This window comes from Micromesistius poutassou (assembly GCF_964030765.1).
Source record: "Micromesistius poutassou genome assembly, chromosome: 6".
NCBI classification, from domain to species: domain Eukaryota; kingdom Metazoa; phylum Chordata; class Actinopteri; order Gadiformes; family Gadidae; genus Micromesistius; species Micromesistius poutassou.
The window spans coordinates 6,327,097-6,347,362 of NC_140276.1; the positions used below are offsets into that span (position 1 = coordinate 6,327,097).

General features: G+C 48.5%; 1 protein-coding gene across 1 annotated transcript in view; it reads right to left on the reverse strand.

The window, feature by feature from the left end:
* Positions 1-113: 113 nt before the first annotated feature.
* The window catches only part of atp11c (ATPase phospholipid transporting 11C (ATP11C blood group)), a gene marked incomplete at its 5' end in the record, with an annotated part of 24,186 nt that continues 4,033 nt past the window's right edge, over positions 114-20,266 (reverse strand). The window contains 30 exon segments of the mRNA XM_084469123.1: positions 114-355; positions 649-680; positions 1,629-1,731; positions 4,067-4,223; positions 4,849-4,952; positions 5,425-5,490; positions 5,584-5,719; positions 6,119-6,246; positions 6,803-6,862; positions 7,268-7,413; positions 7,786-7,888; positions 8,245-8,419; positions 11,409-11,675; positions 12,292-12,343; positions 12,346-12,385; positions 12,387-12,473; positions 13,450-13,553; positions 13,913-13,986; positions 14,100-14,171; positions 14,983-15,191; positions 17,063-17,131; positions 17,133-17,234; positions 17,762-17,835; positions 17,838-17,958; positions 18,649-18,799; positions 18,890-18,914; positions 18,917-18,936; positions 18,938-18,968; positions 19,132-19,196; positions 19,663-19,713. Coding sequence (XP_084325249.1) covers positions 1,633-1,731; positions 4,067-4,223; positions 4,849-4,952; positions 5,425-5,490; positions 5,584-5,719; positions 6,119-6,246; positions 6,803-6,862; positions 7,268-7,413; positions 7,786-7,888; positions 8,245-8,419; positions 11,409-11,675; positions 12,292-12,343; positions 12,346-12,385; positions 12,387-12,473; positions 13,450-13,553; positions 13,913-13,986; positions 14,100-14,171; positions 14,983-15,191; positions 17,063-17,131; positions 17,133-17,234; positions 17,762-17,835; positions 17,838-17,958; positions 18,649-18,799; positions 18,890-18,914; positions 18,917-18,936; positions 18,938-18,968; positions 19,132-19,196; positions 19,663-19,713 — 2,788 coding nt within the window. The 3' untranslated portion in view covers positions 114-355; positions 649-680; positions 1,629-1,632.

Consider the following 20,266-nt stretch of genomic DNA (forward strand, 5'->3'; position numbering starts at 1 on the left):
GGGGGGGGGAGACGGGAGGGAGGGTAGGGCAAGGGAGGGACGCAGCACCAGCATGTCCCAACCCCCACCCCCACCCCCCCACTAGACACCCCCTGACCTCCCCCCCCCCTCCCTCCCTCCCGGGGCTGGTTTTTTTCTCTTTGACTCGACTCTTGTCGTCAGTCTCTCTTTTAACGTTTAACATGACTCTTTTACATCAGGCAAGATGGCGGACGGACTAGCGGTCCTGACTGGAATCAGGTCCTGAAAGGTTCCTGTTGTTGTTGCTGCTGTTCTTGTTCTTCGTCTACGTCATGGCTCCCCGCTACTGGCCTTCCTTGAGATGTTTGTAGGATACTGGTGTAACAGCTGCAATCTAGAGGAGGAGGGGGGGGGCGAAACAAACACAGAGGATTTAACCTCCAGGATCTGCAAACGTATAGACAAGACCCCCCAGATCAGGTCACGCCCTTGATTGCAAAATCACGCTGATTTGCAGCATCATTCATCCGTTTTTTTCCCGAAAATCACAGAACATGCATCACACCCCCCCGACACCACAGAGCCCGGCACCAGTCAAGGACGAGTCCCTGATGTTCACCCGGACCTCCGAGAGATCCACCCAGGTGTAACCACCCCCTCAACCCGAAAGGGGTCCGATGATGTTACCTGAATGTCTGTGGATGGCAGTTCTCTGAAAGCTACAGGGTGGACAGAAAAGCAGGTCAACAGTTTTAATCACTATGGTTGAAATAACCATTTGCCTTTAGTGTGCCCCCACCACCCCCCCCCCCCTCCTGCAACCCACAACATATGAAGCAAGAGATGGGTTGAAGCAAAGCAGCGGTCCCCGGTCATGTGGCAGCGTTCACCATCGCTTCACGGTGGCATGCAGCGGGGTTAAGCTGGAACAGCACAAATGCACATTTACCGGAGAAAACAAAAAAGTGTGTTTCGATACACAAGCAGTAAAACATGCACACGACAGACGACACCCAAGCACAGCCACCATGGTTAGCGCGAACTCGGCCAACACAGGTCGGACCAAATCACATCCGCGCTAAACACCGGGATGCAAGCAGAGCAAAAACAACACGACAGTGACACATTTAACCCGATTGGACACGAGTCTCCAGCACTATAGACGTTTGGACGAGATTGTCGGGGTGGGGGGGGGGGGGGGGGGAAACAAAACTAAATACACTTCACCAAACCATATGGCAACGACACTGAGCGGGAGGTACACTGGAACGTTCGACTGAAGGAGCACCCGTCGTTAAGTCACACAGTGATTGAACACTGAGTTTGAAAAAGGGGTCGTGGTGTGGCACTAACGAACCACGCGGCCAAACCCCACGTCAGATGCATCTCTTCAGCCGGACCCCAGTGGGTTTGTTCAGACATCACAGGAGGGGGGGGGGGCGGAGGGGACGGACACACAGGGGCCCGCCCGTCTGTCTGTCTGTCTGTCTGCCAACAGGGGGGCCCCGTAACCCGGCACAGGACTTCTACCGTAACTACCCCAGCGGCCCCCCGGAGCCAACGGCGGGAGGGGAGGGGAGGAGGAAGACGAGAGGCGGCGAGAGGGGGAGGGAGGGAGGGGGGGGGGTCTTTGATTAGCTTAGTGTGGCCGGGAGGCGGGCCGGTACCTGATCACACCACAGTATTGGACTCGTCTGAAAAGGTTCTCATGAGCAGCGGCCGGGCCGAAGACTTGGCCCCCCCCCGCTCGCCCGACTCACCCGCCTGTCTCTGGAAGGGTGAGACGCAAGAGACACCGATGACATCACTGCCGCCGCCGGCAATCGGCGACCACACACACACACACACGACGACCACACACACACACACGACCACATACACGCACACGACCACATACACGCACACGACGACCACACACACACACACACAGTGCCAGCGGCGGTGTGATGTCGGGACTGGACGGCGTAAACATGACCCTTTGTGTCTTGACAAATACCTTCATCATCATCATCATCATCATAAGCACCCACGTAAGGCATCACACACACACACACACACACACACACACACACACACACACACACACACACACACACACACACACACACACACACACACACACACACACACACACACACACACACACACACACGGAGGGGGGGGGGGGGGGGTCTGTGTGGACTGGAGACTCATGCAGGTCCGGGGCGGTCCTGCGTGGGGGGGGCTACATTCACCTGGGGGGGGGGGGGGGGGGGCGCACATGCAGCGGCAGCGCGCCTTCAGAGCAGCACAGAGCAGTGCATGGAGCACACGCTGTTACACATGGACGCTGGTGCCACTGGAGGGCGGGCAATGGGGCCATGAGCAATGGAGCATACCCCCCACCCCCACCCCCACCCCCCCACCCCCCACCTACACCCCGCTGATAGGCTGGCCCTCATTGGCTGATTAGAGAGGCGAGGGGGGGGGGGGGGTGGGGGGGCATAAACTTACCGCAAATACATGTAGCATTTGACAGACAACAACAACAGAAACAGACCCTCGCAAGACAGCGAATGACTTTGTCCTCTGTTGGAGCTCAGGGGATGGAGATGATTTGTGCACATTCCCATAGGGCGGGCAGAAGCAGTCAGGGAGGAAACGAGCAAGAGGAGCAGCAGAGACAAACGACTTGAGAAACTGTGGTAGTGGTGGTCAGTGTTCAGTGAAGCAACAGAGAGAGAGAGGGGGAGAGAGAGAGAGAGGGGGAGACCTCAGTCACTCCAGGAGAAGCTGTGAGTGCTGGCCGTCTGCGACAGCATGAAGATAGTGGACGTCCCCGAGGAAGGAAGGCGGTGCTTGACCTGAGGAAGGAGGGAAGGATGGAAGGAAGGAAGGGAAGAGAGAGAGAGAGAGAGAGAGAGAGAGAGAGAGAGAGAGAGAGAAAGAGGGAGAGAGCAAGAATGGCATAAAGGGAAACATGGAAGGGGGGGATGACGCAAGGGAGGGAGGAAGAAGTGTGGAACGAAGAAGGGAAGGAAGGAAGGAGGGAAGGGAGAAGGGAGGTAGAAAGGAAGGATGAAGGATAAATGGAAGGTAGGAAGGAGAGAAGGAGGGAAGAACGACAAAAGGGAGGGAACGAATGAAGAAGTGGGAGAAACAAAGACAGAGAGGGGAGGACAAGAAAGGAAGGACGAAGGGAAGGAATTAGGGAAGATAGCGAGGAGAGGATGAAGGAATGAGGGAAAAGTGTAAGTAGATGAGCACCAAAGCCAAAAGTGAGATATGAAACGCAGAGCAAAACAAACAGATCACAGAAGTAGGATTAAAGTGTTCCAGTTGAAACCAGAGTTACAGCGAGACAGCATCTTAGATGTTTAGTGAGACTGGAATTAGAGCCTTTTAAGATTTGCACCGGACCAGTAAGACGTAACAATCAGAACAGGACTTCTTCGTCTTTGTCGCTGTAGATCATCATGGATGCAAACTGGGACAAAGTAAGTAAGTAAGTAAAGTAATTTTCACAGAGGAGTAGGATACTCCCTTTGGAGGAGTAAGTCTTACAATATATAATACAAGACCACCAAGATATAGTGTCAGAAACATCCTCTGAAAAGATCCACAGTAAAAAAAAAAAGTATGTAACAATTGTTAAAGTACTACCGTTTCTTTCCCCTAGTGTGTATCAGTTCACATCAGAGGCCCAAGTAGGCCTATGGGCTCCCTCTATCAAGAAGATGGCACTGACAGTTCATTTCAGCAGTCCATTAAAACCAAGTAACTGATCAAAGTAAGCACAATTAGAGGTCAGACAGACCATTCAAAATCAATTGGACTCAAAGCCTTGTGAGGCGGCCCCAATGGCTCATTTCAGATCTAGGTGTGTGTGTGTGTGTGTGTGTGTGTGTGTGTGTGTGTGTGTGTGTGTGTGGGTGTGAGTGAGTGAGTGAGAGTGAGAGTGTGCGTGTGTGTGTGTCACAAGCTTGTGTATGTGTGTATGTGTGTGTGTGTGTGTGTCTGTGTTTCTGTGTGTGTGTGTTGCGTGTGCATGTGCCTGGTCATTTCTGCATGTGCGTGTGTGTGTGTGTGTTGCGTGTTCATGTGCGCGCGTGTGTGCAGCTCCTACCTGCCGTGCGTGTGGCCCACGGGGCTTACGCAGCACCACCTGCAGTATGTCTGGCAGCAGGCTGAGCAGGATGAGCAGAACGATGACCAGCCAGGCCGCCCCTGAGCTCAGCATGTGGCCGAACACATAGTACAGCCTCTGCTGCTTCAGGAAGGGCCTGCAGACGCACGCACACACACACACACACACACACACACACACACACACACGTTAAACCTAAAGTAAGACGTTTAGGGATTAAGAGAGTTAATCCTATCATTTGTTAAATGTAACCGCTTTGTTTTGAATCGCTTAACCAGGTGTCCCATGGAGATAGTGAAATCTCTTTTACAAGGGAGCCCTGGAGCAGCAAATATACAAATGACAACGGAAACATTGATGACAAGACAGACCAATAAGGACAAAAATAACAAAGATGACAAGGCATGATGACAAGACAAGGCTCACAAACAAGACCGACGTATGGGAAGCCAGTGACATAACAGAACAAATGACATATAGTACAGGTAAAAACTATTGAAGAGGGTCATTTGAAACATGTGCACTGTTCAGATTTTGATTGTTAAAGTAATTGTTTAAAATGTCCAAGTGGGATTAAAACAGAAAGGTTCAAAACACCAAGGAGCAGCATAACTAAAAGCAGTCAATCACCATCTCGTATGTGTTTTAGCATTATTTTAGTAATATATGTTCTTCAAGCTTGGGTATTGAGTTCAAGCTGGATGGAGAAGGGAGAGGGACGTGGTGGTGGTGATGGGGGGGTTAACTAAAAAGGCTCTCACCAGATGATCCCTCCCCAGAAGAAGCTGAAGATCACGTAGAAGAGCAGGGAGCCCCAGATGACAAAGTGATTGATCCAGGTCCAGTGCCTCGTGTCCAGCGCCAGCTATGAGAGGAAGGGGTGGGGGGGTGGGGGGAAAGCAGCTCTGATTAATTACACAGATTCAACCATCCAAAACACCTCCCTCCCTCTAGTTGAACCCTCTCCATGAAACACTTTTAAGGACCGTGTTTGTGGCTGACAACTGAGCAGCCCTTTACCCTATTTCCGATGACAGCTGATGAAGAGAAACACGACACTGATGCATTGTGGGACAGCAAACTGCCAAAACACCCACGTATGCTTTCTAAAGGCGTAGCTCGATTCTCGTAAATCTTTGCACCACAAAAAAGGTTACTGCCAGGATGACTCCAATGTCTAAATAAGCATTTCTTTACAAACGTACATTTACATTAAAATGATGATTTGCTAAGTTAGTCCCGTTCTAAACACCCGTTTAGAATGGGACGTTTTAAACCCTAGACACAGGGTTTAAAAAAAAAAAAAAAAAAGAAAGAACAGTGAATCACTTATTTACCTTGAACGTGACGGTGAAGACGAGCACAGTGAAGACTATCGTTCCGTACGACCAATTCCCAAACACCTGGAGTCCAGCGAGACAATGCGTTTGCAAAAGCAGCGGTAGAACTCCGTCTGTGTTACAGTTACGTACTCTAGTGACCATCAAGGGACGTACCTGGCCGTTGGCCTGTAACGCAGGGTTACCGAACAGAAAGCGCACGCCGAAGAAGAAGAGCAGGCCGTGGAAGACCCCCAGCAGAGTCCAGTAGAAGAAGGGCACCCAGCGCAACATGGCGTTCTTCGCGATGCTCCTAGAGAACAGAGATCGTGAAACGTGTTACGGTCACGCGTCACCTTCCGGGGACGTGGCGCCGTTCCAGGCGACATGAGCGGTTTATCCTTAAACGTTGTCGTTTTAGAGATTCTTTTGTGATGCTGTACAACCTCCGCTTCCACTTGAGCTTCTGCCTTTCAGACATGATTAAGTTAAATGCAAAGCTAGTTGAAGTCATGCAAGTGTTACTTGCATGACTTTGATTATTGTGGAGGAAACATTCATTTGAAAACAAATTCATTTTGCTTCAAAGATCAGTCCTATTTGCTCATCATTAAACATGCATCTCAGTGTGCGGAGAGTTGTAATCCTCTTCAAACGCATACAAGGGAGAAATGCGATTGCCGACCATCGAGGTTGCAATGCCAGAACTCGCCTGTAGAGGGTGGCGTTGTCCAGCAGATGCTCCACACAGATGTGCTGCTCCAAGAGGCTGTAGGCCAGGATGGGCATGGAGGTGAAGCAGATGTTGTACATCGTGAGATAGGCGGCATCGTATAGGGGCTGGGGAGGACGCGAGCGGGAGCAGCGGCAGGAGCAGGAGGTGCAGGAGGAGGAGGAGCGGCAGGAGAAGGAGGAGGTGGTGAGGGTCGAGGAGGAGCAGGGCAACCAAGGGTTAATGTCACGAACATTTCACGCAGCAACCACATTTTGTATTTATACAATATATGTAATATTGTATATAGGGTATACCACACACACGCACACACACACACACACATAAAAATATACACTGATGCGCGCACACACGCACACACACACACACACACACACACACACACACACACACACGGCTTTGGAAGCAAGACTAAATATTGCATATATAAATATATACACAGTTGTGCACACACAGACACACACCCACACAAAATGTCTGATTGCAGCCTCTGGGGAACAGAGGTGGGGTAACTTAGGGAGAGAGTGGGCCTCAGGAGAAGAACCAGTTAGGGTCACGGGATGCTCATGTTCAGAGGACCATATAGATACAATACGATACGATACAACTAGACACAGGATGATTAACATTGTTCGGTTGGACCAAGTTTCAGGACATGCTTACTTGTTGCGAATAGCCACAGAAGAACTGGTACAAGAATTGAGGTAAGATAAAGCAAAGGTTCTGCAGGAAGAGAAGGCAAAGATTATCTCGGATAAATGGCCTGGACAAATACAAGGAATATTATGGTCGTATTCCATGAAACATAATAATCCCATTCAATCTATATTGTCTTGTTTGCTTAGAGCCAAAACATGATTGTGACCACATTTCCGAAGCAAATAAAAAGAGATTGTAAACTTTAGCGTACGGCAATGTATCTCAAGAGTGTGAGAGAAAAGTGTCTTCACCAGGGCTCACATTAAAAGCATAAGAAACAAACCGATATCCACTCACTCACAATAAAACAGAAAAAAAAAAACTGATACTTTTATACTATAAAGAGCAAGCATAAACGCATAGCAAGTGCCAAGACATTAATGACTAATAGACAAGAGACACTTAGAGCCCTCCCTTGCGTCAGCCTACCTTGTAGAAGAAGTACTGCACCAGGTGGGCGATGCGGACGTAGTAGAGGTGACCGTGGCCTAGCAGCAGCTTCTTCAGGTGCTTCAGTTTGGGGATGGCGTAGTCGCTGTTTCTCACCGCCTGGCGGCCCTCTTTGCCCTTGATGCCTGGAAGCAGGGGGCACACAACCCGTGAAGGAAAAGACCCACGTTGTGAGCAGAGCAGTGGCTGACAGGAGTTGAATAGGGGCGGGGCGGGCGAAGTACTCGATAGATAGATAGATAGATAGATAGATAGATAGTCCTTTATTAATCCCCCTTAGGAGAAATTCACAAGTGACCAGCAGTACAGTGGAAAAAGAGGGGCGTCATAGCAGTTGTGTATACGCTCATTATACGACAGTTAGGAACCAGTCAGATCGCTTGATTTAAGCCACCCATTTTATAATATTGAATTTAACCCTGAATCCTACAATCTAAATCAAATAGAACTGGGAGAGACCGAAAGGCCTACACCCCTATTCCTGAGCCGTGTCTCACCGATGCCGACGTGAGCTTCCAGGATCATGCTGACGTCGTTGGCTCCGTCCCCGATGGACAGCGTGATGGGGCTTCCTTTAGAGCACTTCACCATCTTCACGATCTGCACACACACAACGGGTTGCACACATTGACATGTTCCATTGGATTTTAGTGTCCATTCCAAATATCCTATTTCATTATTGTAGCATTAGACTTTCTGACATTCGCACTCACACAAGCCTTTAGGGGGCAAACGTTATGTTAGTTTTTATGCCCACAGAATAGGTTTAGTTTTTTAATCATACTGTATATATTGTTTATATTTTATATTTTCTTCCTAGTCCTCTCTTTTTAAGCACCAGGGGGAGCTCTCCCAAGTTTCGCTGTACCTGTACTTGTACCTGTACCTGTACATTGACAATAAAGATCACTCATTCATTCATTCATATAAAAGCATGGCTGAACGGTGACACGGACCTGGGCCTTCTGCAGGGGAGCCATTCGACAGCAGAGCACTGTGGTGCAGTTCTGACAGATCTGCAGGAAGAGGTTCTTGTAGTGGCTGGAGCTGGACTCTGACGAGTTGAACACCATGGAGAGTGAGGCGCCGTCTATGATGAAGCCAAAGTCCTGGCTGGGCTTAGACCAACCCCTTCAAAGACACACACACACACACAGTAGAGGACAATGGACTTGATCCTAAAATACACACACACACTTCAAACAGACACATCAAATACATTTGTGTTCTTTCTGAGAAAAACAAACCTAAAATAGATACTTCCTTCATCCCTGAGGGTAAATTAAGGCTTTACAGCAGCGCACATAAAAATATGCATACAACATAACACAATAGTGTTAATAATAAAAAAGTAATAGAATCAATTTCAAATGATTATTTTTACAATTTAAATGAAATTAAACTAATTAAAAAATGAAATAATATTAAAGTTTTATAATTATATAATTATAGTTAACCGACTCATAATGAAGGTATAACAGTGCAAAATATATTTTAAAGGGTTAAATGTGCAATTAAATAAACTAAGGACAGCATGCATACATGGTCTGACTGTAACCACCCCCAGTGAGCCAGCAGGAGGACTAAACAGCTCTTTCAGAGCTCCTCAGTGCAATGCGGTTGCAAGTCTGTTGATGACTTACAGCCACTTGAGCTTCTCTCCTCTGGTAAATAAACAAAACATTTGCAGTCCGTACCCTCAATTACGATTGATGGTTTGGCTCCTTTTTTTTCCCCCCTATTATTTAGCAGACCCTTTTATCTAAAGGGATCTGCAGTGATTTCAGACACGGGTCAACGAGGGGGCCGGATGGGGTTTGGGCTTTTTCCCCTCAAGGCTACAGGTACTGAATACATCAGGGATTAGACCAACTACCTTTCAGATGGGATCAAACACCCTGCACTGGCCTAGCCTTCCTCCTCGGGCACATTATATCCATCATCCCTGTATTGTGACCTTCCATTAAAAAAGGAGAACCAAGCCCTTGACTGCGCCATGAGAAAATGCTTTCAGGTTGTTTTTTTTTTCTCCACATTGTGGCTCAAGTGTAAAAGCCCCTTTGGTTGAGTTTCACACAGCGCAGGGCGGCTGTCTCACGACGAGGGTGAGACCCATGTGGTGTAGGGGTTTTGGTTCTCCTTTAATACCGTGTTGACCCAAATAGAAGACACGTTTTTTTTTTTTTTTTAACTTTTAAATGTCAGTTGTATACATTCACAACTTCCTGGTAATAACACCTTTCATTTGACCGACTCCATCTGGTTCTAGGCTGCTTCCCTTTAGCCCGTACTAGATGGTTTCCCAACAGTTGCCGTATTTTTGAGAGAACGTGTTTTTGTTCGTGCTCGCTACGCTGTTGCGGTGCGCCGGCAAGGTTTCGGGAGAACGACGCAACTTTTTCGTTAATAATAATTTCATTTAAAAGCGCCTTTTCTCAGACTAAAGGGCACTGCACACATGGGCGTCACAGAGCAAAAAAATAAATGAAACACACAGTGCGTTTACATGACACTCAAGAAAGTCGACTTATTGGCTTAGTCCAACTATGATTGGATTACTAAGATGCATGTATACACCTTAGTCGAGCTATACTCGAATTGAATTGGGTTACTCATAGTCGAATTAAGACCCCTAGATAACGCGATTCATAGTCGAGCTAAGCGTGCATGTAGCCAATCGAATTGGATTATGCGTTGATTTGCGTTCTGCGCATGCTCGAGATCTCTTCCCGGGGCCGTGAGCCGGAAGTAGAAGGAGACGATAGTCGTATTGTTGTTGTCGCCGTCGGATAAGGGATAACCAGAAACGGCGATTTATTTAAAAAGGTGGCGCAGAAGATGGAGGAAGCCGGTGAATGTAGTTACCCCCTATAAGAATTGTGTCCCGGCCGCGGGAGCACGCGTGGCATGCATTCATTAAAGGTGGAAGCACACGGACACTACGCTTCCATTTCACCCAAGGCTGAATTAAAAGTACATGTTTTTCTAAATGTGGGTCATCAACAAGGTTGTGAAGTAGTAACTTCGGGCACATCTGTCAAAATCAATGTTTTTTTCTCCCGACGTGTTTACGATCTTTATTCATTCATTGCGCCGCGGCGGGGAATGCCGTATACGGACGGGCGACGGAGGGGCTGCTCCGGCGGGAGAAAGATGTTTTCAGCAGACGGCTGTCAACTCACTTCGGGTCGGCGATTTATTTAAAAAGCTGGCGCAGAAGATTGAGTAAGCCGGTGTCGTGCCAATGTAGTTACCCCCTATAAGGAGTGTATCATCATCAACATGCATTCAGTACACACTACGCTTCGATTTAACCCAAGGCTGAATTAAAAGTCCATGTTTTTCTAAATGTTGCTCATCAACGAGGTTGTAAAATAACTACGATCTTTATTCATTCATTGCGCCGCGGCCGAACTGACGGGGTATTCTCTGATATTATGAATCTTACAGACTGCGTCGGGTTCTCTGACTCTCTGGTACTTCCACAACAAGTAAAGACTCCTAGTGGGGTTTATCTTGCCCATGGGGAAAAGGAATTGGGGGAAATTAACTTTGGCTTTGACTCTCTGAAGTCCAGATTGAAACGCGACATGGAGGAGAAAGCGATGTTTCTGCAGACAGCTGTCAGTTCACTTCGGGTCTATATAATTTCTCAGACGCTCCATTGTTCCGACCTCTCGGTCGTATGCGGACTGCTCCGCCGGCAGAGCAGTCGGAGGCGTCGGCATACGACAGAGGTCGGAACAATGGAGCGTCTGAGAAATGATATGGACCCGAAGTGAACTGACAGCTGTCTGCTGAAAAATTCTTTCTCGAATGAGTTTGTTGTTGCTGGTGACATAAAGCGGTCAACCGGTGGCTCTATTACCACTAGTTGAAATGGGCACAGCGCCACCTATCGTACCGGGGCATGACACGCTTCGGCCAATGAATCGATTTACTCACCGCCATGTATACGCGGACAATTGCAGTTATCCAATTGAGGACCATAGTCGAGCTGTGGCTTTAATCGAATTAAGCTGTGCATGTAAACGTACTGACAGTAAAGTCGGTGGGTTTAACCAGTCAACAGCTCAGGAGCTCCAGAAGACTCTTATGGACCAATCGGAGAGGGTCGTACCTGCTGCCGCCGGGCTTGGTGGGCGGGACGTCCTGCACGGCCTTCTTGTGGTACTCCAGCAGCAGGTCGTGCAGGCGCTCCTCCCTCTTGCGCGCGGCGTCCTCCAGCGTGCGCACCGTCAGCTCCAGCAGCTCCGTGCCCCGCTGGAACAGGCGGCAGGCGTAGCACGTGGACTTGGCCGTCTCCATCTTGTCGCCGGTCAGCACCCACACCTTGATGCCCGCGCCCTGCAGCGCCTCCATGGTCTCTGCTGCCTCCTCCTGGAGCCTTTGGGGGGCGGGGGGGGAGGGGGGAGGGTGGAGGAGGAGGGGGGAGACAAAGAGAGAGGGGGTGAGGAAAGCATGAGTGGTTGGGAGAGAGAGAGAGAGTGAGAGAGCGATAGTTAGAGCAAGAGAGAGAGTTAGAGGCAGGGACAGATAGTTAGAGCAAGAGAGAGAGTTAGAGCGAGGGACAGATAGTTAGAGCAAGAGAGAGAGTTAGAGCGAGGGATTAAGTGAGAACAAGAGAGAGAGAAAACCACTCACTATCCAAACTTGAAGTAGAACTATTCAAATTTGTACCTCGTTTTACGATCGACATGCGTTGGGAATGCAATGCGTTCCCCAAGTCAATAAACCCTTTTGTGTCGAGAGAGAGAGAGAGAGAGAGAGAGAGAGAGAGAGAGAGAGAAGGAGAGAGAGAGAGAGGAGAGAGGAGAGAGAGACGAGAGGAGAGAGAGAGAGAGAGAGAGAGAGATAGAGAGAGAGAGAGAGAGAGAGAGAGACCTTACTGTTGGTGAGGTCAGAAGAACACCGTCATAACCTCAATCTCACAGAGGGGGTTGCTCCCATCCCGGCACCCTCCTCCTCCTCCACCACCACCACCCACCCACCCACCCACCCACCTGCCTCCACGGCCGTAGGCTCCGATCAGCGTCATCCCCGCCTCCACCTGGTGTACACGGCGATGAGCTTCTCCTCGCGGTCCTGCAGGGCCAAGCCGCGCCGCCTGCAGGTCGGCGTCGGCCAGGGCGTACTCCTCCGTGCTCAGCTTCTTGTAGGCCACGCACAGGGTCCGGTAGCCCTCCTGTGGCCCCCGGCAGGTCAGGGAGCAGGGACACAGGGGGGTTAACACACACACACACACACACACAGCCTCTGGACATGGGGCAGCTACAGAGGTCTGTGTTGTGGGCCGCAGGGCTCGTGATTCACAACACACACACGTTGAATAATTGAGTGCATAATAATAGATTTGCGTCCGACGTCTCCCGGGAGAAACGTTGTGCCACTTAGGCGGGCTTTACACGACAACGCTCCGGGTGAAACCACAAAATATTTTATCAGATGTGCCTTTCGGTTAGACGGCGACAGCGTTTTCGGGGGTTGAAAACGCAAAAAAATGAGCCCACCCTCCAGAGTGGAAATCTTAAAAAACGCTCCACCGTTGCGTTTTACGTCTAAAGGGTTAACAACGCAAAAGGTGCGCTCTGAGCACGCTCACGCTGGCTCTCGTCCCGTATGCGTTTACGTCACGTCCATGTGCAGCACAGGCAAACCACAACAAACATGTCGGATTTCACACACATTTGCGTCACCGTGTGCACAAAGATTTCCACCCAAAGACGCTCGTCTAAACGCGGAATGAAAAGTGGGGAACGCAACGCGGTTTGTGTTCAGATCGTTGTCGTGTAAAGCCAGCCTTAAACTCAAAACACACCTATGTCCCCCCCGTAATGACAAATCATTTTCGTGATTGATTAATAAACAATGACCAACAATGATGTTTATTTATCTCCGGACGAGAAATGCAGAATCTATAATAACATAAACCAAAGCCCAAACTAAGGTTTATGTACAGCAACACAGCTAGCTCACTGGGTGATCCGACAGAAAAAAGGGGCTAAAGTTAGCGGCTAAACCCTCCCCAGAGCTCCACCCACTTATAACCAGGCCCCGCCCCTTTCCAAGCCGGTTAAGCCCCTCCTCCCCAGGCATAACAATAGACACAATGCATGAAATACGTAACGTCACCCAGGACCCAGAGCGCGCCGGTCACCCACCGTAGCGTTGCGCTCCACATGCAAGCGGATCTTCTCCACCTCCTCCTGCCGGACGCGGGGGAAGATGGACGAGTCCGCCCCTTTGCAGAACAGCAGCGTATCACCTGAACACACACACACACACACACACACACACACACAGACAGACAGACACAAAAACACAGAGACACACTCACACACACAAAGACAGACACACAAACACAGAGAGACACACACACACACACACACACACACACAGAAACACACAAAGACAGAGACACACACAGACAGACACACACACAAAAACACAGAGAGAGAGACACACACACACACACACACACACACACACACACACACAGACACACACACAATGTCCCCGCCCGGGTTAAAACAGTGTTGGCTTAACCAAATACAGTGGTAGGGTTAGTGGTACAGCTCAAAACACAGTCAATGAATAGCCAACACTACTTCAACTCAGACTGACCTGATTTGGATCGGACTATCACACTCATTCTCCGTCGCACCGGGTCAAAATTCAACACGTGAAGCAGATCATACCTGCGGGCAAAAGATAGTCCATAATTCCACCATTTAAAAAAACAAACAAAAAAATGATGCATGTTAACAACAACATACACATTGCGGCGTGATTCTGATAGCGACTGACTCACGCTTCAATGACGTTGTTTCTGTTCAGGATTTTCATCTTCTTGCTCTCCATGCCCAGAAACGTGAAGCCGTACCTGTAGGTGGAGACAAAGCACCAGGGATAAATACGTGACTCCACCAAACAGGAGACACTCATTTACATTGCACCTTGATACACTTGGCAGAGTCCCCTCCACTTGGGTCCACTGCACAGTTCAGCTTTAATCCAAGAGGGAATTATTAACACAGGCTTCTGCATGTTTTTTACGGTGCCTGGATTTGAGGTATTCTACTGACGTCTTACAGTCCTATTTTAAGTATGCGCGGTTTAGAAAGGTCACGCAGAAACCTGACTCGGAGGCGGTAATGGGCAGGCATGTGTCACACATATATACTTTCTGCGTGGCGAAAAACGAGCAAATCGAAACAACGTGGGGGAGTGTATTTTTGTGGGCGCTGAGTGATTTCAACGAGCTCATCAGCACAAACAGCTTTTATTATTCATCTTTAAATGTGAAGATCACAGGCGAGCGCGAATGAACACCCACCTGACCTTCACACAACTCTGCTGCACTATTAGGTACACCCACCAAGGTGTGTGTGTGTGTTGTGTTTTGTGGTTCGCGTGTGTGTCGAGTTAAAACCGTAACTGATTTTATTTATTGACTTTTTCGCCCTGGCTAAACAGCCAGGATAACCAGACGGACCCATGCAGCCTATCCAGATTCAATCCCGACCTGAAGTCCCTGGCTGTTCTAGTCTTTCTCCAGCCACTAACCCGCCTCGGTCCTCCCCATAAAGAGCCAAAAAGCCCATAAAAACCAACGTATATAAATTCAATTTGACCGTTTACTGGTTCACCGTTTTAATGCATTCGCCCGCACCGTCTCCCCCCCCCACCCTCACCTCATCGCACCCTTGACCAGTGCCACCTCGTCGGGGGAGGAGGCGATGAAGCCCCTCTGCTCGTGGGGGGGCGGGGGACACCCCTCCATGCCGTCCAGGCCCACCATGCTGTCCATGTGGTCCGGACCCAGTGGGTGGCCTCCGGTGGGCTCCTTCACCTGCACCGTGTGGCACAGACACAGCGCGCGCAGGAACAGCTCCTCCCGCACCTGGGGGGGGGGGGGGGGGGGGTGACCCACACGAGAAACACAACGGGGCGGCGTCCAGCTCAGGAGGTAGAGTGGGTCGGCTGTAACCGCAAGGTCGCTGGTTCGAGCGTTGCGGTGTCCACTGAGCGAGACTCAAGCCTCACCCTAACTGCTCCTGACGAGCTGGGCTCTCGCCCTGCGTGGTTTGACTCCGCCGTCGGTGTGTGAATGTGTGCATGAACGGGTGAATGTCAGTCAACACTGTAAAGCGCTTTGGATAATAGCGCTATATAAATGAGGACCGTTTACCGTTTACACAACAGATAGAGATACACACCCTGGCATATGAGGGCCCCACAGACTGCAGCTGTTTTTAAACAAAACCTAAAACTCATCTTTATATAAAAAAGCATTTTGCTAAATTTTCTTTTATAGGTTCTCCTTTTAACCATTTATTGGTCATTTTTACTTCTCTGTAGCACTTTGAGATTCTAGTCATATAAAGTGCAATACAAATACAATTAATTATTATTATTATTATTATTATGTAACTTCACTTTGGAATCATATATCATCTCCCCCCCAAAAAAAAGTTTTTTTCCCATTAAGTAAATAATACAGAATACATAATGGACCAAATTGTTAGAGACACATACATAAAAACAATACAAAATGTAAGAACAGATACAGCCCCATACACATAGGACGCAAGGATTAGCGCGTGTTAACGTATATAATATCAGCCGGCCAGTGTGGTTCGTTAAGACCGGTACAGTGTACGGTACAGTGCCGAAGTCGAAATAGACTATACCCATGGAGAATAGGGAAAGTGTCAGAAGGAAGGTTCAAACAAAAGGTGATCATGGCCGTGCACGGTAGCTAGTGCGGAGATAAACGTGTTGGGGCGTTTATCTCAAGCAAGGTCTTATCAGAGTAATCCATTAATGTTTAACAGCTTGTAAAACCTTATCAGTAATACCAGCAGAGTATTAATGGCCAATCTTTCCCTATGTGTGTGTGTGTGTGTGTGTGTGTGTGACACAGTGTGGGAGGCACGAAATATATATACAGACACATAGATACACACAGACACACACACACAACACTACACACACACACACACACAGTAAGTGCTTGTATTCACAGACCAGAAAATACAGCAAGGGAGGCCTTCCCCAGCAGTGGGGCTGTATCACACCCACGTGTGTGTATTTGTACGTACGTGTGTGTCTGTACGCATGTGTGTGTGTGTGTGTGTACGTGTGTGTGTGTGTGTGTGTGTGTACGTACGTGTGTGTACGTGTGTGTGTGTGTGTGTGTGTGTGTGTACGTGTGTGTGTGTGTGTGTGTGTCAATAGTTTCACACCAGATGGAGGGACCCGACAACACCACACCTTGCCAGCCTACTGACAGCGGTAGGTGTAAGGCCCGGTCCCATTTCTCTCCCTTAACAAGAACACTTGCTCTGAGTGCCCTTAGCTGCAAGTCAGCTCCCGAGCTGGCTAGCGTTCAAGGGTTGATTTTAAGGGGAAAAACAGCACTCCCCCCCCCTTGCTCCCCTAAGTATTTCCGGGAACGTGCAAAACTTAGGGTTAGGGCTCAAATCTAGGGGGCAGGGGGAGAATTGAGACAGGTGTACAAAATAATAGCACACTAACAAAAAGACACGTTTGCGTGTTCAACAACCCTTCAACAAAAGGCAATTACGTAACAGAATTACACAAAATAAATTGGTTTAAGAAGAAGGATCACCTTGAATTAAAAAAGGGATCGTGTTGCAGGCAAAGCGACGCCGATCTGTCTGTCTGTGTGTGTGTGTGGGTGTGTGTGTTAGAGTGTGTGTGAGTGCGCGAATTGTTTCGCACCATATGGAGGGCACCGCCACCGCGTACCTTGCCAGCCTTCTCTTGCAGCTTGCTCACGGGCCCGTCGGTGGCGCTGAACCCGTCCAGCTCCGACTCGGGCGTCTCTGTATTTGTACTGGAAGCCGTCGATGCAGCACTCGATGAACTCCATGTTGTTCTGGGTGAGCGTGCCGGTCTTGTCCGTGAACACGTACTCCACCTGCAGGCGAGAAGGGACAACTGCGCGTTTCACGGACCTGATCACCCAGCAGTGAGGAGGAAATAATAACAGCAGACTAATAGCACGCAAAAAAAAACAAAAAACACACAAACACTTGCGGAATGAAGAAGCCTCGACAACAAGAGATTAAATCGTGGCCGGTTCATCAAAAGGATCATCTTTAATTAAAACAACAGAGTGTTGCCAATAGGTGTCTGCACTGTGTTTGACGCAGTGGAAAACAAAAGGAGAGGCACCAACCCAATATGTATATTAAGAACAGGACGTGCCTCTGAGATGGTTGTTGTGTTCTTATAGCCCAAGGTCATTAAACAGGAACAACATGTCTCTAAACAAGCGAGTGACCACTGTGTCACCCACCGCGGTGCATGTCAACTGTCAACCGACAGGCAGTGCGGGACATATTTACGAGAACGAGCCACAAAAAAAGAAAAAAAGAAAAACATATCAGCTTCCTGGACCTCCATGAGTCAGGCGACACCCCCCCCCCCCCCCCCCGCCCTGACCTGGCCCAGCTCCTCGTTGAGGTCCGAGGTGTTGACCAGCGCCCCCTCCTGGATCTCCGGGTCGTAGAAGTCCGGTCCCAGGTGATGAAGAACGAGCCCAGGAACTTCTGCATCTCCACGGTGACGTACATGGAGACGGGGATGATGAAGTTGAAGAGCACCATGAAGGACAGGAAGTCCGTGAACATCTTCAGGTACTGGGGATCGAAACGACAGGGAATGAGGTCACTGTTCCATTTAGAATAGAATAGAATAGAATAGAATGCCTTTATTTGTCACTATACAAGTACAATGAGATTAAAAGCATCTCCCTCTCAGTGCATAGAAAAAAAAATATAAATACACAATAAGCAATACACTAAATACAAATACATTTAACGGTGAGTTCCACTTTAATTGTTGTATTTAATACTGTTAGATAACTATAGGACCTTTCAATTGTATTTTTGGAGACATTTTCTCGAATTTAAGTGTCCCTTTAATCTGTATACCACTATATAACTTGTATTAACTTTATACGTGTGTGTGTGTAAGGTGCTACTTCAATCTATATACCGCTGCAGTGAAAGGGAACATATTTGGACGTTTTTAGTCCATAAAGGCATATCTTCCATGATTGTCCTCTAACAACCGTGTGCTCTAATTTCTTCATTCTATTTTAATCGATTTACTTTTTCTTTGTAATTCTTTATTTTATAGCAGGGGGGTGTTTCTAAAAGCCATTGTAAAAATGATTTCCTGTCATTGACAGCCATTTACAACCAACCAAAAAATCACCCAGCCCCTGTCTAGAATGCTTTCAGCCAGATTCCTCAGAGAGGCCAGACTCCCCCCCCCCCCCCCCCCTCCTCTGACCTTCCCCTGCTAGGGGCACGGTGGTGACTCACCAGGTTGGTGTCCTTCTCTCTCTGGGTCTTCTGGTTGTACCAGGGCTCGTCCTGGCCAGGCTTACTCTGCCACACGTACTTGAGCGTGGTGCACACCAGGGCCTTGCTCACCAGGATGCACAGGTACACCAGGAGGAAGGCATTGATGGACCTAGGTCAAAGCCATAACACAAGTCACCGCCTGCACGGATATAAGCCTTTCCTTTATCGTGTCTTTAGGTCGGACTCTGTTTTAACGTACTTTTCCACTGCAGAGCGCTTTTGCATTTGCCTTGGTAGTTGAGGCCATTTTGTCTCCATGCCAGTGTAAACTGCCACACCTAGAACGGGTAGTGAGGAAGATATTGTGGGGGAGTTGGGGACTCAAGGACTTCACATTTGAAATATCAGTTCATACAAAAAAAAAGAAAAAAAAAAGAAACAACAATCCCCCGAAAGCATTACTCATTACTTAATGTCACTTAGGCGAACGCCATGACTCACCACAGATCCTCTGAGTGTTCTTCAGAGTGGCCCCTTTCAAGAGAAGGTTTTCTGGACCCAGAGACCTGGACAATCACACATCAAACAAATAATGTCAGCAAATCTATACGCTACAAGATATGGACCCACCCCCATGCCGCTTTTGCTTCAATCGGATTACTGGCAGGCCTATTGGCATGGGATACCACTTGGCATATAGAGACGCCCAGTTGCCCAAGAGTTGACTGCAGTCTTGTGGGGGGTGTTTTCTTTTTTGACGTTACTGTGAAGGACACAGGGACATTTTTGTTTTGGCCCTCGAGAAGCAGGTAATGATGAATGCCTTCTAAGAAACTTGGGCTGGGGTCGATAATACTGTGCCAGTATGCTTTAAATGGAATGTTTTGTTCAGAGTTATGGACCCATAAAATAATGATTTGATGGGAAAGCCAATAATTAAAAGAAGTTCCTTGAACCAACTGAATTCCCCCCCCCCCCCCCAATCTTTCTTTCCTAAACCAGTGAGGGGTCAACATAGGAAAAACGTCTCACCTTATTTCAGGATCCCGATCGGTTTTGTATATGTGCATACGGCCAACGAACCTAGAACAGAACAAAGTGTACACTTTTTTTTAGAACAATTATTACCATTAAACCATTAAGCAGTCATTCACACACAGTGCATTTTAGACGGATTACATTAAGGAGCAGGTAGGAATAAATAGGAACATTGCAACGAGGTCCACATGCAGACAGGAGAGATCCAACCCCAGAAATGTGTCTGAAAGTCCAACACCCTATCCACCACACTATCTGGCCCCTGTTCAAAACTAAAGCGGATACAATAGTTGATATCTCCACCTAACATCTATTAATATATATAGCTAATTAAGTCCTCTTGCAACATGGCTGTGACTGAGTGTTGGCATCTTCATCGCTGTTGTAAACCAGCGAAAGCTCATCATCGCATCGTAGCGTCTAAATGAAGGGCCTCTCAGGGCCTCCGTCTGCCCATCACAGAGAATTCACTGGAGGGGAGACGCGGGGCAAGGAAGCTACCCTAATTACTGGTGGCTGGCCAGCAGTCTGCTGCCAATGGGGCCTGTTGTTTTTATTGACTCGGAATAGTCAGCATCTGGCACCGGGACCTTCCTTA